The sequence below is a fragment of the Lissotriton vulgaris genome, chromosome 4_1 (assembly GCF_964263255.1).
Source record: "Lissotriton vulgaris chromosome 4_1, aLisVul1.2, whole genome shotgun sequence".
NCBI lineage: Eukaryota > Metazoa > Chordata > Amphibia > Caudata > Salamandridae > Lissotriton > Lissotriton vulgaris.
The window spans coordinates 1,604,523,113-1,604,541,645 of record NC_141691.1 but is presented as its reverse complement, the minus strand read 5'-3'; the positions used below and the strand labels follow the sequence as shown (position 1 = coordinate 1,604,541,645).

General features: G+C 48.7%; 1 protein-coding gene across 3 annotated transcripts in view; it reads left to right on the top strand.

The window, feature by feature from the left end:
• The window catches only part of NCOA2 (nuclear receptor coactivator 2), a 768,019-nt gene that overhangs the window by 571,938 nt on the left and 177,548 nt on the right, over positions 1-18,533 (top strand). For all 3 annotated transcript variants that reach the window (XM_086965858.1, XM_086965859.1, XM_086965857.1), the window contains exon 16: positions 17,066-17,344. In XM_086965858.1, the coding sequence (XP_086821984.1) occupies positions 17,066-17,344 (279 nt within the window). The remainder of the gene's footprint in view (positions 1-17,065; positions 17,345-18,533) is intronic.

Genomic DNA, 18,533 nt, shown 5'->3' with positions numbered 1-18,533 from the left:
GATGTACGGGAGCAGACGGTTAGCCAGGGCCTTGGCTAGCAGTTTGGCCTCGAAGTTGATCAAGGAAATAGGGCGATAGGATTCGTGACTATCGGGGGGCCTACCTGGCTTCTGAAAAACCACGATTTCGGCCTGACGCCAGTCCGGCGGCAGGCTGCCCCGCTCCCGCGCCAGCTCCAATGCCCGTCTATAGTGTGGCCCAAGCTGCAGGTGGAATTTCTTATAAAATTCGCTGGGAAACCCACTCGGTCCCGGCGCCTTGCCCACATTAAGCTGGCCCAGCGCGTCCCCCAGTTCCTCCGCCGTCAGGGGGAGGTCAAGGGCCTCCCGCGCCTCGTCCGAGACCGTCCGGGGGGGAACCTCCACAAGGAACTCAGCGATCGCCTCCGGTTGGAGACACTCACGAGGGGCATACTGCGTTGCATAGTATCGCGCAAAGCTCGCCGCTAAGGTCCCAGGGTCAGTTATCGCGTTCCCCTCCTCGTCAGTAAGGCCAGGTAAGGTGATCGGTTGTAATGTGTGTTGGCAGAGCCTATGGAGCATGGTGCAGGATTTATCCCCCCATTGGTAGACCCTGCTCCGCGTGGCTAGCCACGCTTGGCGAGCTTCATCCAACAGTACCGAGGCGTAGGAGTGCTGCGCCTGCAGAAGCAGTCGTACCGCCTGGTCATCTCCCCCTCCCCGGCACTGTCCCTCTAGAACGTCCACCCGGTCAGCCGCCGCAGCAATGGTCTCCTGGCGAGCGCGACGGGTCGCTGCACACCAAGCAATGTCTATGCCTCGTATAGCGGGCTTCATGGCTTCCCACACAGTCACCGCGTCAACTCCCTCCGTTAAATTCTCCTGCCAGTAATGGGCGATCGCACCACGCATATGCTGTGTGTATTCCACTCGCTGTAGGTGCCACGAGGACATCCTCCACCGAAACGGCCGGCGGGACTTGCGCAAGTCGACCTGCACCGCAACCGGGGAGTGATCCGACAGCCCCCGAGGCCTAATCGCAGCTCCCTTCACCCTGTCCAGGAAGGCCCCCGGCACGAACACACAGTCCAGCCGGGAGAAGGAGCCGTGCACAGCCGATACATATGTGTATTCACGCGCTCTGGCATGCAAGTGTCTCCAGGCATCCGCCCAACCCAGTCCATCAATCATTGCTTTCAGCTTCGTAGGGGAAGCAGCTACCGCCAACCCCCGCGCACTCTGCCTGTCTAGGCCCACATCCACCACATCATTCCAGTCGCCACCGATCACAGCCAGGGAGTCGGGGATCTCAGCCCATATGTCAAACAGTTTCTCCGCCAGGGACCACTGCAGAGGGGGGGGGGGGGGGGCATACACACAGCCAAACACCACCGGCTCCGAGCCAATCGTCCCCTTCACAAACACATACCGACCCTGAGGATCGAGCCAGTGACGCTCGTGCGTGTAGGACAGCCGCCTATGGATGAGGATAGCCACCCCCCTCGAGCCCCTGGAGAACCCAGCATGGAACACCTGGTGGAATCCAAATCTCTGCAAGCTTAGGGTCTTCTTGCCTAACATGTGAGTTTCTTGAAGGAGCATCACATCTGCTGCGTGTCGTTTACCCCAGCGCAGCACCGCCCCACGTTTTATTTTGTCCAACATTCCCCGGACATTCCAGCTCACTATGCGCATAGAGTCGTTAGGAAGTTCTTGCCCTGAAGTGTCAGCCATAGTCACAGTTAGCAAGTCTCCGAGGGCTCCAGAGCCCAGTCCAGGCCACCCATACCATAGAAGCCAGATCAGCAACATTCACGTGCACCCCCTGAAGAACGCCCACCACCCCCCCAGTCCCAAACCACCCGCCCCGTCCCCCGAACAGCCAACTTCCCCACCCCCCAACCCTATACCTCATAAGACATTGAAGTACCTGTCGCGGCATGGGGAGTTTCAGACCCAAAACAGAGCGCCTAAAACCCACCATACCAATGGATCCCAACAATACCCCCCCCAACTATCAGAGCCGTTCCCTTAGGGCCACCCCCCAGTCGCGGGAGGAACAGGCAGCCCATAAGAAAGCACCCCAAACCCCAATGTACCAAGCATCCAAAGCACATGAGGAGCATGAAAGTCAGACGCCACCCATCAGGAGGCCCTCAAGCCCCACCATGGCCCAGGTCATACTGCACCGGTCGTCGTCCGCTTCGCCGTTCTAGTCTCCGGACAGGGCCCCCAACAGAATCCATCGGTGGAGCCGGGCAAAGCAGTGAAAGATGAATGCCCACTATAGTCAGTTTTCTTTTCCGGATTGGTCGGTATCAGGCTGCGTCTCGCTCAGCGGGCCACCCCTGGACAGGGAACGCCGTCGTGAGCGGGACTTCCGAGATCGTTTACCCCTTCCGGCGGAATCGGTCCGCTCCTGAGATGATCCACGCGATGGCCCAGAACTCAGACCCGGCTGGGGGTTCGGGCGAATTCTGACCGTCTCGTCCGTCCACTTGAAAACGTCCTCCGGGGAGTCGAAGAAATGCGTTTTAGAGTTGAAGACCACACGAAGCCGGGCTGGATAAAGTAATGAGTACTGGATCTTCAGGCCGCGCAGCTTAGCCTTCGCAGCTAGGAAGGAGTGCCGCTGCTGCTGTACCAGTCTGGTGTAATCCGGGAAAATCATGATTCTGTGGTTGTCGAACAGCAATGTCTCTTTGGCCCTTGCCTCCCGGAGGATAGTGTCCCTGTCGTGGAAGTTAAGGATTTTCGCAATGACCGGCCGAGGCCTTTCCCCCGCCGGCGGCTTCTGCGTCAACGCCCGATGGGCTCGCTCCACCACGAAGCAGCGCGACAAAGCGTCCGGGGGGAGCCAGCTCTCCAGCCACTCCGTCAGGAAGGCGTCCATGGGCCCTTTCTCGCAATCTTCCGGAAAGCCCACGAAACGCAGGTTATTTCGTCTTGCGCGCCCTTCCGCGTCCTCCACGCGAAGGGCCAGTCCCTTCTGGATTCTCTCCATCTCCACCACCTTCCGTTTCAGCTCACCGACATCACCTTCCACTCCTGTGATCCTGGTCTCGGTTTCCGTGATGCGGGCGACAGCGTTGCGAAGGTCTTGGCGCAGGAGCATGACATCGGCCCCCACCGCACCAATCTTGGCATCTAACATGTCCCTGGATTGTGTGATGGCCGCCATTAGCGCCGCGTTGTCTGGCCCGGCATTCTGGCCCCCCCCGGCAGCCCCCGACCCTCCACTGGGCCCGGTGAACTTATCAATCGGCCCCTGCTTGGCGGAGCCCGTGCCGCCTCCACCTCTGGTCATTGTTCGGGCAGTTGTATGGGGCCTCTCCGTGTCCCGGCAGTCTCCCCTCCTCCGACGCCTCAGACCAGCCGCCACTCAGGGTAAGGCCAGGGACCTGGGACTCCTCACCGGATCTGTCTACCTCCACAGCTGCCCCCGTCCACAGCCAACGGCTCCTAACAGTGTCCAGAGCCCCCAGTAGCAAATGGGGCAGCCGGTCCGGCTCTTCACAGTCACGGGGCCCCTCCGGTATCCCGCGGGCACTGAGCACCCCACCTCCGCGGGCAGCGAGTACAGCCTGGCACCCGGACCGGGCCCCCTCTCCCGGGTCCGAGTAGGCGCCGAAACAGCACGGGCTGCACTGTCCTCAAAGCGGGGGGGACGAGGCGCCCCCAACGGTGGCGCGGGTCAGGGCCCCGGGCCAACCACCTCACAGGGCACCACACGGGGCTCACCACAACAAGATTGAACGCGGCGCCGAGGCCCTCAAGCCGCCGCCACACTGACCTCGGTTGTCCAAACGATACCGGGATCCACAGGGCCCTTCAGCAGTGCCTCCTCCGTGCGGCCCCCAGCTGTGTTCATAGAGCGGCACCTGGCAGAATAATGCCCCGTCTGCACCTCGCTCCGCAGCGGAAGTGTCCTCCGGAGCCCCTGGACCCGCCGATGATCTGCGCCCGAGGTCCGGCGCCCGCAGTCCGGGTCCCACCAAAATCGAGGCCCCGGCCTCACTCGTGGTCAGTAGGCCCAGCAGGCTTCGCCGCAGACAGGGACCCTCGTTGGCGATCGGGTGACACAAAAGCACCACCGGAGGGTGCCCCCCAGCTCCAGCAGCCTCCGCCGATGTGTAGATGGCTAATACGGGTTTGGGGAAGGATAAGTGCACAAGGATAAAGGTCGGGCCGGCGGGAGCTCTACAGAGCCACGTCCGCCATCGTCGCCCTTCAAGCCACGCCCCCCCCCCCATGTCTTCTTTTGACGCTCCCAATACTGTGGATCAGCAAAAGCTCCCATCCCGGAAACCTCTTTCATGTTCTTAAGGTCCACGCAGCAATCATCTTCCTGGGGCGACTACAGAGGTGACTGCATAGGCAATCATGGGGGAAAGGGCACAGCTCCAAAAGGGGCTGCACCCCCAAAACACCCAAAAACACAGTTGATGGACAGAATGCAGAACAATGTCTTACATTCACCCAGTACAAAGATCTGGGCCTAAATCCATTGTTCTTTTGCACTCCCCAAAACAACACACTCCACCTCCAGCCCCTCCCCATCTCCCTGACTGCATAACACCTGCCGAGAGGAAGGTTGCAGGGTTTTCTGTAGTCTGTCCTTGCCTGCACTTCGATGAGGTTACAACTGGCTGATGTAGCTGCCTACTTGCAGAATAGGCAACCTTCTTCTTTGTTCAGAATTCCAGTCATTAAAGCCTTTATGGCAAGCCTCAAAATTGTTATCCTACCTCGGACACCTCATGCTCTTGTGTGGAACCTTAACATAGTCTTTACAAGACTCTTCGGCCCGCTATTTGAACCAATCACTCTTGCCCACTGCAATTTCTCTCCTGGAAGGTTTCTTTCCTTGTAGCCTTCACATTCCTTAAGCGGGTTAGTGAAATATACACTCTTGGAAGAACCTTTGTTCCAGGTCCATCACGATTGGGTGGTCCTCGGGACCAATCCAGGATTCCTCCCTAATGTAGTCTAGTGTTTTCACATCAACTAAACAACCGACCTTCCAGTCTTTTTTTCTGCACCCAGGGACTTTTGCGGAACATGTTCTACATACTCTAGATGCTAAGAGAGCACTGTGAAAGTGCCTCTTTTGACATGGTTATCCCCCACTTTTTGCCTGGTTTTGATGTGGTTTTCTTTGTAGTGCACAGGGTCCCTGCCAACCAGCTCCCCTGTGCCAATGGTTCTTCCCTAAAATATACCCCAAATTGGTACTTCTGCCCCCCATGTAAGTCCCTAGTAAATGGTACCCTGAGTACCTAGGGCCTGGTAGCTGAAGAGGGTTCCCTGGGACCCCCCTCACTTGGACCATGCCACTGCCCTTTCAGCTTTCATGCCCTCTGAGTTTAAAAACGAAAAAGTTTACATGGCACCCTGACTGGGTGCCTTGCCAGGCAGCACTACCTGTGGTATAAGTAAGTCACCCCTCTAGCAAACCTTACAGCCTCAAGGCAGGGTGCACTATACCCCAGGTAAGGGCATATCTGCATGAGTAGATATGCTCCTACAATACTCAAGTCAAATCTTAAATATTGTAAGTGCCAGGGAAGCCATAAGGATTACATGGTCTGGAAACTAGACAACCTCAGTTCCACAGCACCAGAATGGCTTCACTGAAACAAGTAGTGTTTGGTACCAAACAGCTCCTTGTAATAAATCCACACTGATGCCAGTGTGAGATTTCTTAAAACATGTACTCAAGTGCCGCTTAAACACCTACCGACTCCGATGTGGGCACTGACTGGCTTTAGACGCACACACAGGCACTCACACACACGCATCAATCTACTTACCTGAAAAGAGTGTGGCTTTGAGTACTCCAGTTTCCATTGATAGGCATTGGCCCGAACTCTAATTTTGACCTCCGCAACTGGCTGCTCCTGTGCCGCTGGTGTAGTTTTGGTTCTCTCCTAACCCTTGCCCCTTGCTGACCTGTGTCCCCGAAGACTGGAACTGTAAGTGTGATACTTACTGTTTCACTGCAATATTGTTTTCCCCATAGGATAACATTAAACTATTAGGAAAATATTCTAAATTTTGACTTTTAAAAGTGAAAAGTATTTTTATTTAAAAATGTACTTCTCTTATTGCGAAGATATTGGTCCTAAGATAAAATACAAAGTATATTCTTTCAAAATTGGTGTATATCTCCTTTTTAGGTTGAGACCTGCGTAGGCTGCGCTTGCGCAGTCGCAGGTAGAGATCTTATGTCGACAGTGTGGGCGCTTGAACCCGCCCCTCTTCTCCATTGGCTGGCTTCCTAAACGGAGGCCAGCCATTGGAGGAGAGGGGCGTCACTCCATTCAAGCCCCGTCTTTTCGGGATTCCGGGGTGTGTTTTTAACTTTCTTTCTCTTTTCTTTCTCTCCTCTTCCCATTGGCTGGAATTTTACCTTCCAGCCAATGGGAAGAGGAGAGAACGAAAAACACTCCCCCGAATCCCAAAATGACCATTCGTTTCTCCGAGGCATTTCTGCTTCGCCGCGGAGAAACATGGTTGTGTGTCACCCCCTCCTCCGCTTCTGCCTCATCCCGTTGCCCCTCCCCGCCACCTCTCTCACCCCTGCTACCCTTCATTCACGCCACCCTTTTTTTATTTTTATTATAGATGGATCGGGTTAGATTGTGGAAAGAGGCAACAACCTGATATAATCTAACGGGAGATATGACTTAAATTAAACTCTTGTTCCATGTGAGAGATTTGCCATAATTGAGATGTATAACTCTCGGGAAAAGACCTAATGCACTTCTATATGGGGTTTTTCCTACCTTCAACTACATCGTGATTTACTATCTTAACCATAAGACTGGACTCCACCACCCGCTCTTGAGGTATTTCCCTTCCTGCACGTTCCGAAATACTCCATCAGCCGCAGCATTCTGAAACTACAACTCCCATATGCCCTTACGAGGCAGGTCGCCATGTTGGAGGCTCCGGCAAAACTGCACATGAACACGATAGTGGCAGGGGAACAGAGCAAGCACGGTCCCGCCTCCACTCCTTGATTGGGCGCTAGCACAGTAGCCAGGCGACTGGTTAGCTGAGCTGCTCTGTCCGTTAGTGCGTCTCCATAGGACAGGGTGAGAGTGTGAGGTGAGTCTGTACTGCTGGGGACTCATGTGTGCTGCTGTTTAAAGACATGTAGAGTGCGTGCTCTGTTGCATGGTTTCCCTAGGAAAATGGGCGAGGTTTGGAGGGGTCTGTCGTGGGGTGATTGAAGCTGGGGAGCAGGGGCCTCAAGTACCAGGGCAGATATGTCCGGTTGCATTCCAGTGGGGGCATAGTTGGCCTTAGGGGTCTCCTATGGTGCTTTACAAGGGCTCTGCAGGTTAGTCCTTTGGAATTTTGGGGTGGGGTGAGCCGGCAGAGAAGACGTGTGTGCAGAGGCAGGGCCTTATGCAACAACATTGTGGTATCTGTTTGTAAGCCTATGGGCCAAACTGGACATTATAAGATTCCTATGCAGTTCTGAGCTGTAGAAGGGGCTTGTGTTGAGCGACGTGGTAACACGCAGCATGACAGTTATGGCTGTTTGCAAATCAGACTGTAGCTTTCACCTCATGAGTCTCCCCTGGACCTATATCTGATTTTAACAGGAAAGGATTATCTTGAGAGGTTGAATGTGAGTACTATGAGCTCAGGCAGCGTTCTTGTCATGGCCTTTTCCATTACTCATGGCCAGAGTGTAGCACTGTGGATTTAACAAAAGAGCTGCGGATTGGCTGTTTGATGGTCTCTAGAGAAGTTAAAATCTGGGAGGGGGGGGTAGAGGTGCATGCCTATGCTAGGGTGTTGCCTTGGCATTTAGTGTTCTTCCACAGAGTTTTAAAGTGGGCACATCAATGCATGACTGTTTTGATAGGCTGCATTGCTGGAGAGTGCGCTTGTGGAGGCAAGGGGGGCTTTAGGCTGCTTTTTAGGTAAGGAACTGATGAGGGCTTTGAGGATATTGTTGTAGCCCAAAGGGAGGAACAAGGTATATAGAGTCTCGTGTAGCATGGCAGTGTTTTCCAACTAAACACAAGGGCTGGTAGGGGCTTAAAAGTATTCGGGAGAGGAAATGCATGGTGGGCTGGGATTGGGATGGTGGTCACTATGCAGCACATCTGTAATTTGTGTCAGCTGTTTTAACTCATAGTGTCCGGGGCAGGCTGACCATTGACTTTACTAATGCTGTGCCATATTACAGTAAAGTATGGACGGCTTTCTGACCTGTATGTGCTGCTATAAGGCCACCTCATCAACTGCATATGGTTCCTTATTAATAACGCTAAAGAGAGAGACATTCATGGTGATGTTTTCTGTTACACACTGTTTGCAGTAGCTGGCCCACCACTCTCCATTTTGTCATGTAAACATATGCTCACTACTCAGAAGCCACACATGCTCAGTATGCAGGGCTTCCTAAGTGTCAAGACTGCTTTGGCTGCGAAAAAAACCTCTCTGCTTTTGAATTGAGGTGTATGACCAGAAATGAATAGAATAGAAATTTCGTGGAAATTCGTGTGGAGAAATACTGAAAAGGGCTAGAGAACGGTTTTGTGCAACAGTAATGTTGGTCAGTAGTTCTAGGACGTTCCTACGGAGAAGTAAAGTGGATATGGATAAATAGCTACAGGTAGCGTTCCAGTCTGTTTCTTTTGTGTTGATGCATGCATCATACTATACGTCTATGAGTGGCTGCTCTCAGAAAGCAATTTTGGCTCACATGGGATACCATAAAAGGTTTGGTGGGTATAACAATGCTTCATGGATGGATAGGAGGTGCCACTTCTGAGTGAGTTTGCAGAGGCTACTCAGTGGATGCTACATAAGCAGGCTGGGTGGTCTGAGGATGCAAATCATTGGCACCAATTAAGTCATACCTAGCCATAGTGGGAGGAAGAAACATTACATTGAAAGATCTTTTGGAATAGGTCTGTCTTAAGGCAGGTTGTGCCATACTGATAAAGGCTGTAACAATATGTGCCTTTCATAGGAGCTGCTGTTTGACTTTTAAAGTACTTCTCATACGTCTTTGTGGGGCAGGATTTAGGTTGTAGGGCGATGTACAAAGTCTCACACACCAGGACTGTGGAGACATTTGACAGCCTTCCATGGGAGTCAGATTTGGCTCTGTGAGCTGCCTCTCCGGTGGGTCTTATAGTCCTGTCTATGTGGAGAGTGACAAGCAGGAATGGCTAGGCTGCTGTGCTTCTTGTTGTTGTGATGGGTTGTCATACTAAAAAGCTACTATTGGAATAAGGCTGTTGGCTTTTAATCTGTAGGTGAATTGGAGAGTGGTCACGCCAGTTTGCACTCCCAAGGGCTGAGGGTGCAGGCTGGGCATCCTTTTCTCAGTGACTGAGGGATCAGAATAAGAGTACTCTACACATTAGGTCTTTTAATTTGCATTTCCATGCTCTGGGCTAGAACCAGTACATGGTGAAGGCTTGCATCTGATGGATACTTCTAACCTTTGATTCCTTACCTTAGAATTATCCGCAGGCCTCAGTCTGGATCCTGGAATATTTCATGAGCAGTACCCATGCGCACCAGTAGGTGATATAATTCGGCTCTGTATGGCGTCATCCGTGCCCGCAGGTATCAGTCTGGATCCTGAAATATTTCATGAGCAGTACCCCACCATATCCACCACCAACTCCACCAACTCCACCTCCACCAGCACCACCTCCACCACCTCCACCACCACCACCTCCAGCACCACCACATCCAGCACCACCACATCCAGCACCACCACCACCACATCCACCACCACATCCACCACCACATCCACTACCACCACATCCACCACAACATCCACCAAACCAGATCCATGTGTGTGTGTGGCTCTGCGTGTGTGTGTGGCTTTCTGTGTGGGTGCAAATGCAATAGGTCTCACATTTGCGAGAGACTAAGCTATTGGCATTGTAAATGACACTGCCATTTATTTATCTGCTTTCAAAACCAACACATAAATAAAAAATGTGTCATTTACAATGCCAATAGCTCTAACTTTTCAAAGGCGAGACCGTTGCATTGTAAATGCTTGTTGAGTTGTGTGTCCATTATTGGTCAATGTTGTACAATAAATGTCTTACACTCCTCTGTTAGGCCTAAAACTGCTTACCCACACTACCACTAATAGAGCACTTTGGGTTTTACACTGAGCCCTGTACACTTTTGGGGAACCCCTGAACTCTGCACAGTATAACCACCTAGTGGGCATACCATACACAGAGCTATCTTCCTACAAGTGCCAATGTACTACTTTGACTAAACCTAATCCTTCTGTAAAATACAAAAGCTTTTCGTGTCGTACTGCAAACCACACAAGGGACGTGCCATTTCCAAGGTGGGTGTTGCACCTTGTTTGGTCAAATGCATACAGACTTGTTATGCAAAAGCTAAAAGATCCTATCCCGTCTCACTCAGACCTCATTCTGCCCGTAAGAAAAGGACTTCTATGGCTCTCTTAGCTAATATACCATTACCTGACATCTGTAAAGCAGCTACTTGGTCCATCCCTCATAGATTTACCAAACACTACTACGTGGATGCCCTGGCCAAACAACAAGCTACAGTTGGCCAGGATGTCCTATGTGCACTTTTCCAATCTTATGCAATCTCCTCAGGCTAAGCCACTGCTTTGAGGAGGTCTGCTTTACAGTCTATACACAGCATGTGTATCTACAGCCACACATGCCACAAACAGAAAATGTTACTTACCCTGTAATCATCTGGTAGTGGTCCAGATTAGACAGTTGTCTTAAGTACCTTTGATTTCCCGATTTGAAGTTTGTGGTATTAACATTGACTATCCTGCCCCTCTTGTCGGCAGGTTTGATGGTAATGTTAATGAGATTTTTGTTTGTTTAAGGTGGATAATGCTTCCTTCTTTGTCTTGCTGATGTTGCATGTTATATTTAAATATATGTTCTAGCTTTAACAACTGCTTAATACACTTAACTTGTCACTTTGAACATTGAAAATGAGAACATTAAATACATACATACATTTTCAGTCCCCTACTCTGCCTGTGTTCATAACATTTCATCCATGAATGGGTATGCCCAAAGCCCGCCCTTTCCCACCCATGACAATCATACCCTACCATGGGTATATAGAGCCCGCTGTTGCAAGTATTTGTAGTTCTCGCATTGTTTTCGGGCAGGTAACTTCTCTAAAGTCTGCTGCAAAATATTCTGGGGCGGTAGGGAGAGGGGTAGGGGTGCATAATTATAAAAAAAAATGGTTCTTCCTGTACCTTCTGCTGTACCACTCGCTGACATAACGTATCGAGGCAGTGCCCTATTTTGGAAGTGTAAGCTGTTTGGCAGATAGGAACATAATATTACCACTAGCTCCCACCATTTTTTGTTCCATCGATTTTCAATATAGAAATTCACCTCATTAATATTCTCTCCAGGGCTTTAGGGACCTGCACCCCCCAATGATTTATCCACTGCCTGGATAACCTCCTTCCAGTAACTCCTCCAGTTGGCACAGCCACATATTGCATGCTGTAGTGCACCATTGTTATCTCCGTCTCTCCAGCACTTAATGATCTGTTCCCAATGATTGCTTGCTGGTGTGATCTGCCATATCCTGGGGAATTTGAATAGCCTTTATAGATTTGGGCTATGTGGACTTTAGCATTATTCAGACCCTTTGGTCGACACAAAATTAGACTTCACGTTCTTCCTCCTATTTATTATGAATCCAGCCCTCGCATCCATCCCCGCTTCCAGCTGCAGCTAGTATATTCCAGAAATATTGCGTTTGCCATCAGATAGCTGTTTCAAAAGTTTTCAATTACTTTAAGGAGTCTAACCACTGCTATTGTTATATGGGGTTATAGTACCCAATGTGGTTCCCATGCACAGTGTGTCACTGAAACCAAGCTATATCTGGCTGATCTTGAAATATGGCAAAACTGGTTCTAGTTGCTTGTGTTCTGATTCAGGGAGGACCTGGTCTGACAGTTTGGGCTGGACTGTTGCCATTGGAGTAGGGTCAAGACTGATATGCATATGTCTAGGTCCAAACTGAGGTGACATGGTGTGCAAAATAGCGATGAACCGGGATGCTGCCAACCAATTACCAGTGGCTGAGATTAATTCAAACATCCAATCCATCCCCTTGTTGTATACTTTGAGTATTTTATGGGCACTGGCAGAGGTGCGGGCAGGAGAGGTCAGGGATTGAGTAAACCCACGAAAATAAAAAAACGAGTGCAGTTGGATGATATTACAAGGGGCCAGCTACAGGTCTCCATACCGATTTGGGCACGAGTGCTCAGGATGCAGCGTGAGGCACCTGTTGTTGCACTGTTTTGCGGACCGGTATTACATACAGGGGAAGTGACCAGAGGTGTCTTGGGGGGTGGGGGGGGCAATATGCCAATTAAGATGCTGGCAATGACCCCATTGTTGGCAAAATATCCAAACAGGTCAGTGGCAGCAAAAGGCTTACACATACCAGATCATGGGCTGTGGATGCAGCCCTAAGCCGACAAATTGAAGTCGGCAAAGGGCATGGAAGGTGTAGTGCAGGCTAAACTGTAGAAGGAGATCCAGGTGGGAAGGATGGTGGGTCCATTCTACAGTTTTCAATTGCCCAACCTCATCAAACCCCACTGTGTGTAGTACTTAAGAAGGTGACGGAAGATTTCAGTCTGGTGCACCACTTGTTTGGGGGGGGGTGATTTCATTGACAATCAGGAGTGGTTGTTAACTACACGGCCCTGACAAGGAGGTGAGAATAGTGTGGAACTGTGGGAAGGGAGCGGAAATGGGAAAGACCAACATCCAATCTGCTTTCCGGCTTTTGCCAGTTCAGACTTCTCTTTGCTTGGAATTCAGTTTAGGGGCCAATATTTAGTTGACAAGGCAATGTCCCTCTGGTCTTTGGGTGGCTTATGCATCATTCCAGCGCTTCAGTACCTTCCTGGAATGGGTGGCAAGTTAGCCATTATATGGAAAACATTTTCTTTGTGGGGAGGGCAGAGAGCAGTGGAGATTGTGGTAAGCTGATAGCAGTAATGCATATGGACAGCAAGTTGGGAGTCAAACTGACACAATAGACTCAGGGTCCTGCTTCAACCTGTACAATCTTGGGGATTGACCTGGACTTGGTAGCCATAGTCTCCAGATTACCGTGGGACAAGCTAGGAATTATTCTTTGCCTGTTGAAGGAGGTGTTGGCAAAAGGGGAAAAGCGGCTTGAGGAAGGCAGCACAAGTTTTGGGATGCCTGAATTTTGCTAGTAGGGGAGTTGCGTCAGGAAGGTTTTCTTTTTGACGATTGGTCGGATCTATGAAGTGGGCTTCCAAACCCCACTACAGAGCACTGATCACGGGTGGATGGAGGAGCCATTTCAATTCCTGCAACAGATTTTCGATGGGCCATCAATGCGACTATCCTATCTGAGTGGGATGTCAGGATTTTTGTTGATTCATCAGGCACAATATTTTGCATTGTACTGGAGTGGAAAATAGTATGCAGAGAGGTGGCCAAATGATGAAGAGTGCAAAACCACAGCATTGCATTTTTGGACTTTTTTCTTGTACTATTGGTATTGGAGCTTTGAGGAAGAGAGTTGGCCAACAAGAGATCGGTGTTCATGACTGATGACCAGGCTGTCATGAGCCCGATCAACAGGATGACAGCATTCAACAGATGGGTTTAACGGCTACTAAGAGAACTGGTGTTGAGATGACTTTGGCTAAATATTTTGTTCTGAGCATGGTACATAGAACGTTTAGAGAATATAATAGTGGATGCTCTATCTCATTGCTCGAGGTTTCATGGCTTGGAGCAAGGGGCAGAATGTTGTGCAGAGAAATACTGGCCAAGCTGTGGGAACTAGGAAATTGAGAGGGAGACGTTTTGCAGAAGGGTCACTGGTGGTATCAGCATGCAAGCAGGCATGGATGGAGTGATGCAGAGTGGAGCAAAAAGATGGAAGAGTAACGCAGTGGGCATAGGGCAGCGACAAAAGGATGTGCTGCAATTCGTAATGACAATGTTAGAGAAAACACAATCACCCAGTAGCAATAGCATGGAAGTTAGCAGGCATATCTTTTTATAGGAAATGTTTTGGGGATCTGAGCCACAGGGAGGGGAATTTGTGTGGTGGATATTGGAAGGTTGGACTAGAAAGAGGAGGTCCGACAAAGGACAATGGTGGAGCTATTACAGTGGCACTGCTGAAGGAAATACTTCACCAGGCGAGATATACGTGTGTATTCGCCTGCACCTACTAGTTATTCTGAGCAATGATGTTCTTTGAAGCTTTTATTGTATTGGAAGTGGTAAGAACAAAGGGTTACAAAGGTTCAGATTGGCTGGATGTGTGTGTGTATACAGGTGATTCAGAAAAGGGGGGTGGTGATGAACAGAGTGTCTGAATTAAGCAGACCACTCTTACTCAGTCCAAAGATCAGGACTTGATCCATCACCGTTATTTAGCTCACTGCACCATCCCAGCTCAGAACCTGGCTATATGCAAATCAGTCTGTCCCTGGCCCAGTGCATCATGGGAACAGGGCAGACCAAATAACCAAGCCAATTCTTCACCGGAAAGGAGACAAGCTTCCGGGGACCGGTTTCTGTCATTTCAGCCGTCGTCGGCCCGGCTTGCTTGAATCCTGATGGTGCAGTGAGCAAGGAATTCATGTCCGAGTATACCCTGCCACACCTATAGTGGCCAAAAACGTTTCAGAAAAGGGGGTGGTGATGAACAGAGTGTCTGAATTAAGCAGACCACTCTTACCCAGTCCAAAGATCAGGGCTTGATCCATCACCGTTATTTAGCTCACTGCACCATCCCAGCTCAGAACCTGGCTATATGCAAATCAGTCAGTCCCTGGCCCAGTGCATTATGGGAACAGGGCAGACCAAACTACCAAGCCAATTCTTCACCGGAAAGGAGACAAGCTTCCGGGGACCGGTTTCTGGCATTTCAGCCGTCGTCGGCCCGGCTTGCTTGAATCCCGATGGTGCAGTGACGGCTGAAATGCCAGAAACTGGTCCCCGGAAGCTTGTTTCCTTCCCAGTGTAAGAATTGGCTTGGTAGTTTGGTTTGCCCTGTTCCCATCATGCACTGGGACAGGAACAGACTAATTTGCATATAGCCAGGTTCTGAACTGGGATGGTGCAGTGAGCAAAAAAACGGTATTGGATCTAGCCCTGATCTCTTGACTGGGTGAGAGTATTCTGCTTAATTCAGAAACTCTGTCCATCACCACCTCTTGTTGTTAAATATTTTGTCCACCCTAAGCGTGGAAGGGTATACTCAGATGTGAGTCCCTTGCTCATTGCACCATCAGGATTCAAGCAAGCCGGGCCGACGACGGCTGAAATGCCAGAAACCGGTCCCCGGAAGCTTGTTTCCTTCCCAGTGTAAGAATTGGCTTGGTAGTTTGGTTTGCCCTGTTCCCATCATGCACTGGGACAGGAACAGACTAAGTTGCAAAGGATGCCAAAAGAGGACTTTCATACAACAGCCCAACTTATCAGAGACACCTGGACTGCCTTTCAATCCTATGAGTCTCTAAGTGATTCCCCCCTCAGGCCGTGTGGGACTTTAGAATTTTACTCCTATGGTGGATTGAGACTTACACATCTATATTCAGAAGATAAAATGACCAGCACTTAGCTGGATTTAGCTGGATGGCGAATCTATCCCGCACTTCATCACGGTCAGTGTCAAATTGCAGCTAGGTCCTGGACTGCCAGTGACCATCACTGGCACGTTGTGCTTCTTGGTGCTGTGCTAGTTCTACTTTAAACTTTAAAAAATAATTTCTCCATTTCCCTTGTTGGATTTTTTGTGTCATTTTGTTTATTGAAATATACTCTTTTTTTTTAATTCATTTTGGGATTTTTGTTTTGCATTTTAATTTCATTAGTTTTAGTACTGCAGTTATACCTGTCTGCTCTGTGCCGAAGCTACCATGGTATTGAAATCATGTTTATTTAGTAAATTTCATGGATCACCTTGACAAGGATTGTGAATATTACGAGTTAGGTACTTACACTCCTCAACTAATAACCCAATTACTTACATTCAGCGTTGGTATCTTTCATATATTCATGGGTGATCCTACCTTTCCCTGGTCATAAAATCACTGGTCGGTGTGGGTGTGGGTGTGGGTGTGGGTGTGGGTGTGGGTGTGTGTGTGGGTGTGGGTGTGTGTGTGTGTGTGTGTGTGTGTGTGTGTGTGTGTGTGTGTATACACATACATATATATATATATATATATATAATATATATTCACTCTTTTCAAGGAAATCCTGAGCTATAGTGACCCTTTTGGGGAGGTGAGAGAGCTCAGCATTTCCACCTTTGACTGAAGTTTGGATTGTTTGAGGTGAATGTACTATTAAACAAATACTGTTGTTGGGGACCATGACCATTTTAACACTGCTTACTGCTATTTAAAGTTACTGGGGATTTCCAGCCCAGTACAGGTAAGTAACTAATTTCTTTCCCACCCTGGGTAATTCCTAATTTCTCATGGTCTCCCATGTAACGTATGGTAATCCCTGTGCCATTATGTTACCTATGTCCTAGTATCAGTAGATCTAGATTAATGCGGGAAGTGATGTTACCGGGCTAAGCTACGTGGCATTCGTAATGTGGCCCCTACTTCAGTGAAATTGTTTTAAAAAATCACTCAGAGGGAACAAGGGATGTAAATCTTTAGACGTATAAATGTCAAACCTTAATGTTTGTTTTATGTTAACGTGGTAATGTAAAATTAACTGTGTGAACTTAATTGCACCCCAATTAGTTGGCTGTTTTGTGTTTTTGCCTGATATGTGACCATAAATGCGTTTATCGTAATGGCTGACTTTTATAAAGTAATTATGGACACTAAACAAAGATACACATGTTACACATCTAACTTGTTAGTTTAAATTTCATGTCAATAGTTTGCAGTTGTTTTCAATGGGTTAAGTATTTTACATTTCTAAATGAAGCCATAGTAGAGTATGTGTTTTGGCATTTATTCAAGAATTGCAACATTGATGTTCTTGTGCACTGGTTCTGTCAGTTTTGGTTGTAAATGTAAATGTTCTGTTTTCTGACCATATAGAGTCAAGCAGTAGAACAAGAAAGCTTCTCAAGTCAGGAATCCAACATGATCATGGACCAGAAGGCACAAGTATTTAATCAGGCATATTCATCTCAAGCTCAAATTGGCCAGCCCAGTTACACGGCCATGCAGGACCCAAACTTTCACCCCATGGGACAGCGGCCTAGTTATGCAATGTTACGGATGCAGCCTAGACCCGGTCTGCGGCCTACTGGCATTGTGCAGAACCAACCGAATCAGCTGAGGCTTCAACTTCAGCACAGACTTCAAGCGCAGCAGGTATAGTATGCCTATAACTTCCTTGACAGTGTGAGATAAAGCTCCTATTTGCATAGTTTTCATTTCAAGGTCTTACTCTTACTAAAACCTTTTCTGTGAAGAAAAGGGAGGAATTGCTCATGTTTGGTAACATTTGTGTGAAAAGGCAATTGGTGTGAGGTTATGAAAGGCAGGCGAGCACAGAAAAGGCAAAGTTAGTTAATGGAATAGGGTGAAGAAAAAGGAGCAGGGGTTACTAGAGCGATTCATGGGAATAACACTGAAGCTAGTTAGACTATGGTGTTCTGATAAACTGTGGAATGATGAGATGCTAGCAGTGATGTCGTAACCAGGATAGATGAAGACTGGGATTGTTTAATAGAGTACCTGGGGTTGGCATTGGTAGAACTGGGCTCTGTGAGTGTATTAGGAAAACATAGAAATTGGCTGTGAGATACCAATTGTAAGTTGAGAGTTAACAGGTGTAGTCAGTGGTGCAGAAGGTATAGTGGGACCCAGCCTCAGAGGATTGAAGGGCACCTGCTTCCCAATTGGTGGCTGTTTTATTTTACTTCCAAATCAAGAGATGGGGCCCAATATCCATGCTTGCTTTGGGGCCCATTGCACTCATGCTATGTCACTGGAAGTAAACATAGGTCAGTAGACACCAATAGGACGATTTCGAATATGGTGGCAAGAAAAGAAGAAAAAATGAAGTGAGATTAGGTAAGCAAGAATAGGTGGGCTGAATAAATGAACCTTGGGAGGAAAGCAATGACTAAACAACTTCAAAGTTCTGAAAGTATTTCTCTTTTTGCAATGTGTATTAAAGAGATAAGCAAGGGCATACCATTGTAAGTTAGTCTCAGAATGATTGAGGTGGGGAATTAAAAGAAAATTGATAGTAATTAATAATCAAAAGATAATAGAAGACCATCATTTGATCAGTGGAAGGATAGAATATGTGTTTTGTCTGTCTCGTGTAGATTAATGAGCTTGAACATTTTGTAGTGGACTGCCATGAAGTATTCCAATTTGACCCAAGATAAAATAACTGCTCATCTGACCTGTAGAGCAAGTGTTAACAATCAGAGGCCACAGTAGGAATAATCTATCCACAGGCCTTCACTAAGAGTTGAGTTTTTAAGCTTGGTCTGAATTTTAGGGAGTCATGTTCAAGTCTTAGTTGAAGTGCTAAAGCATTCTACGT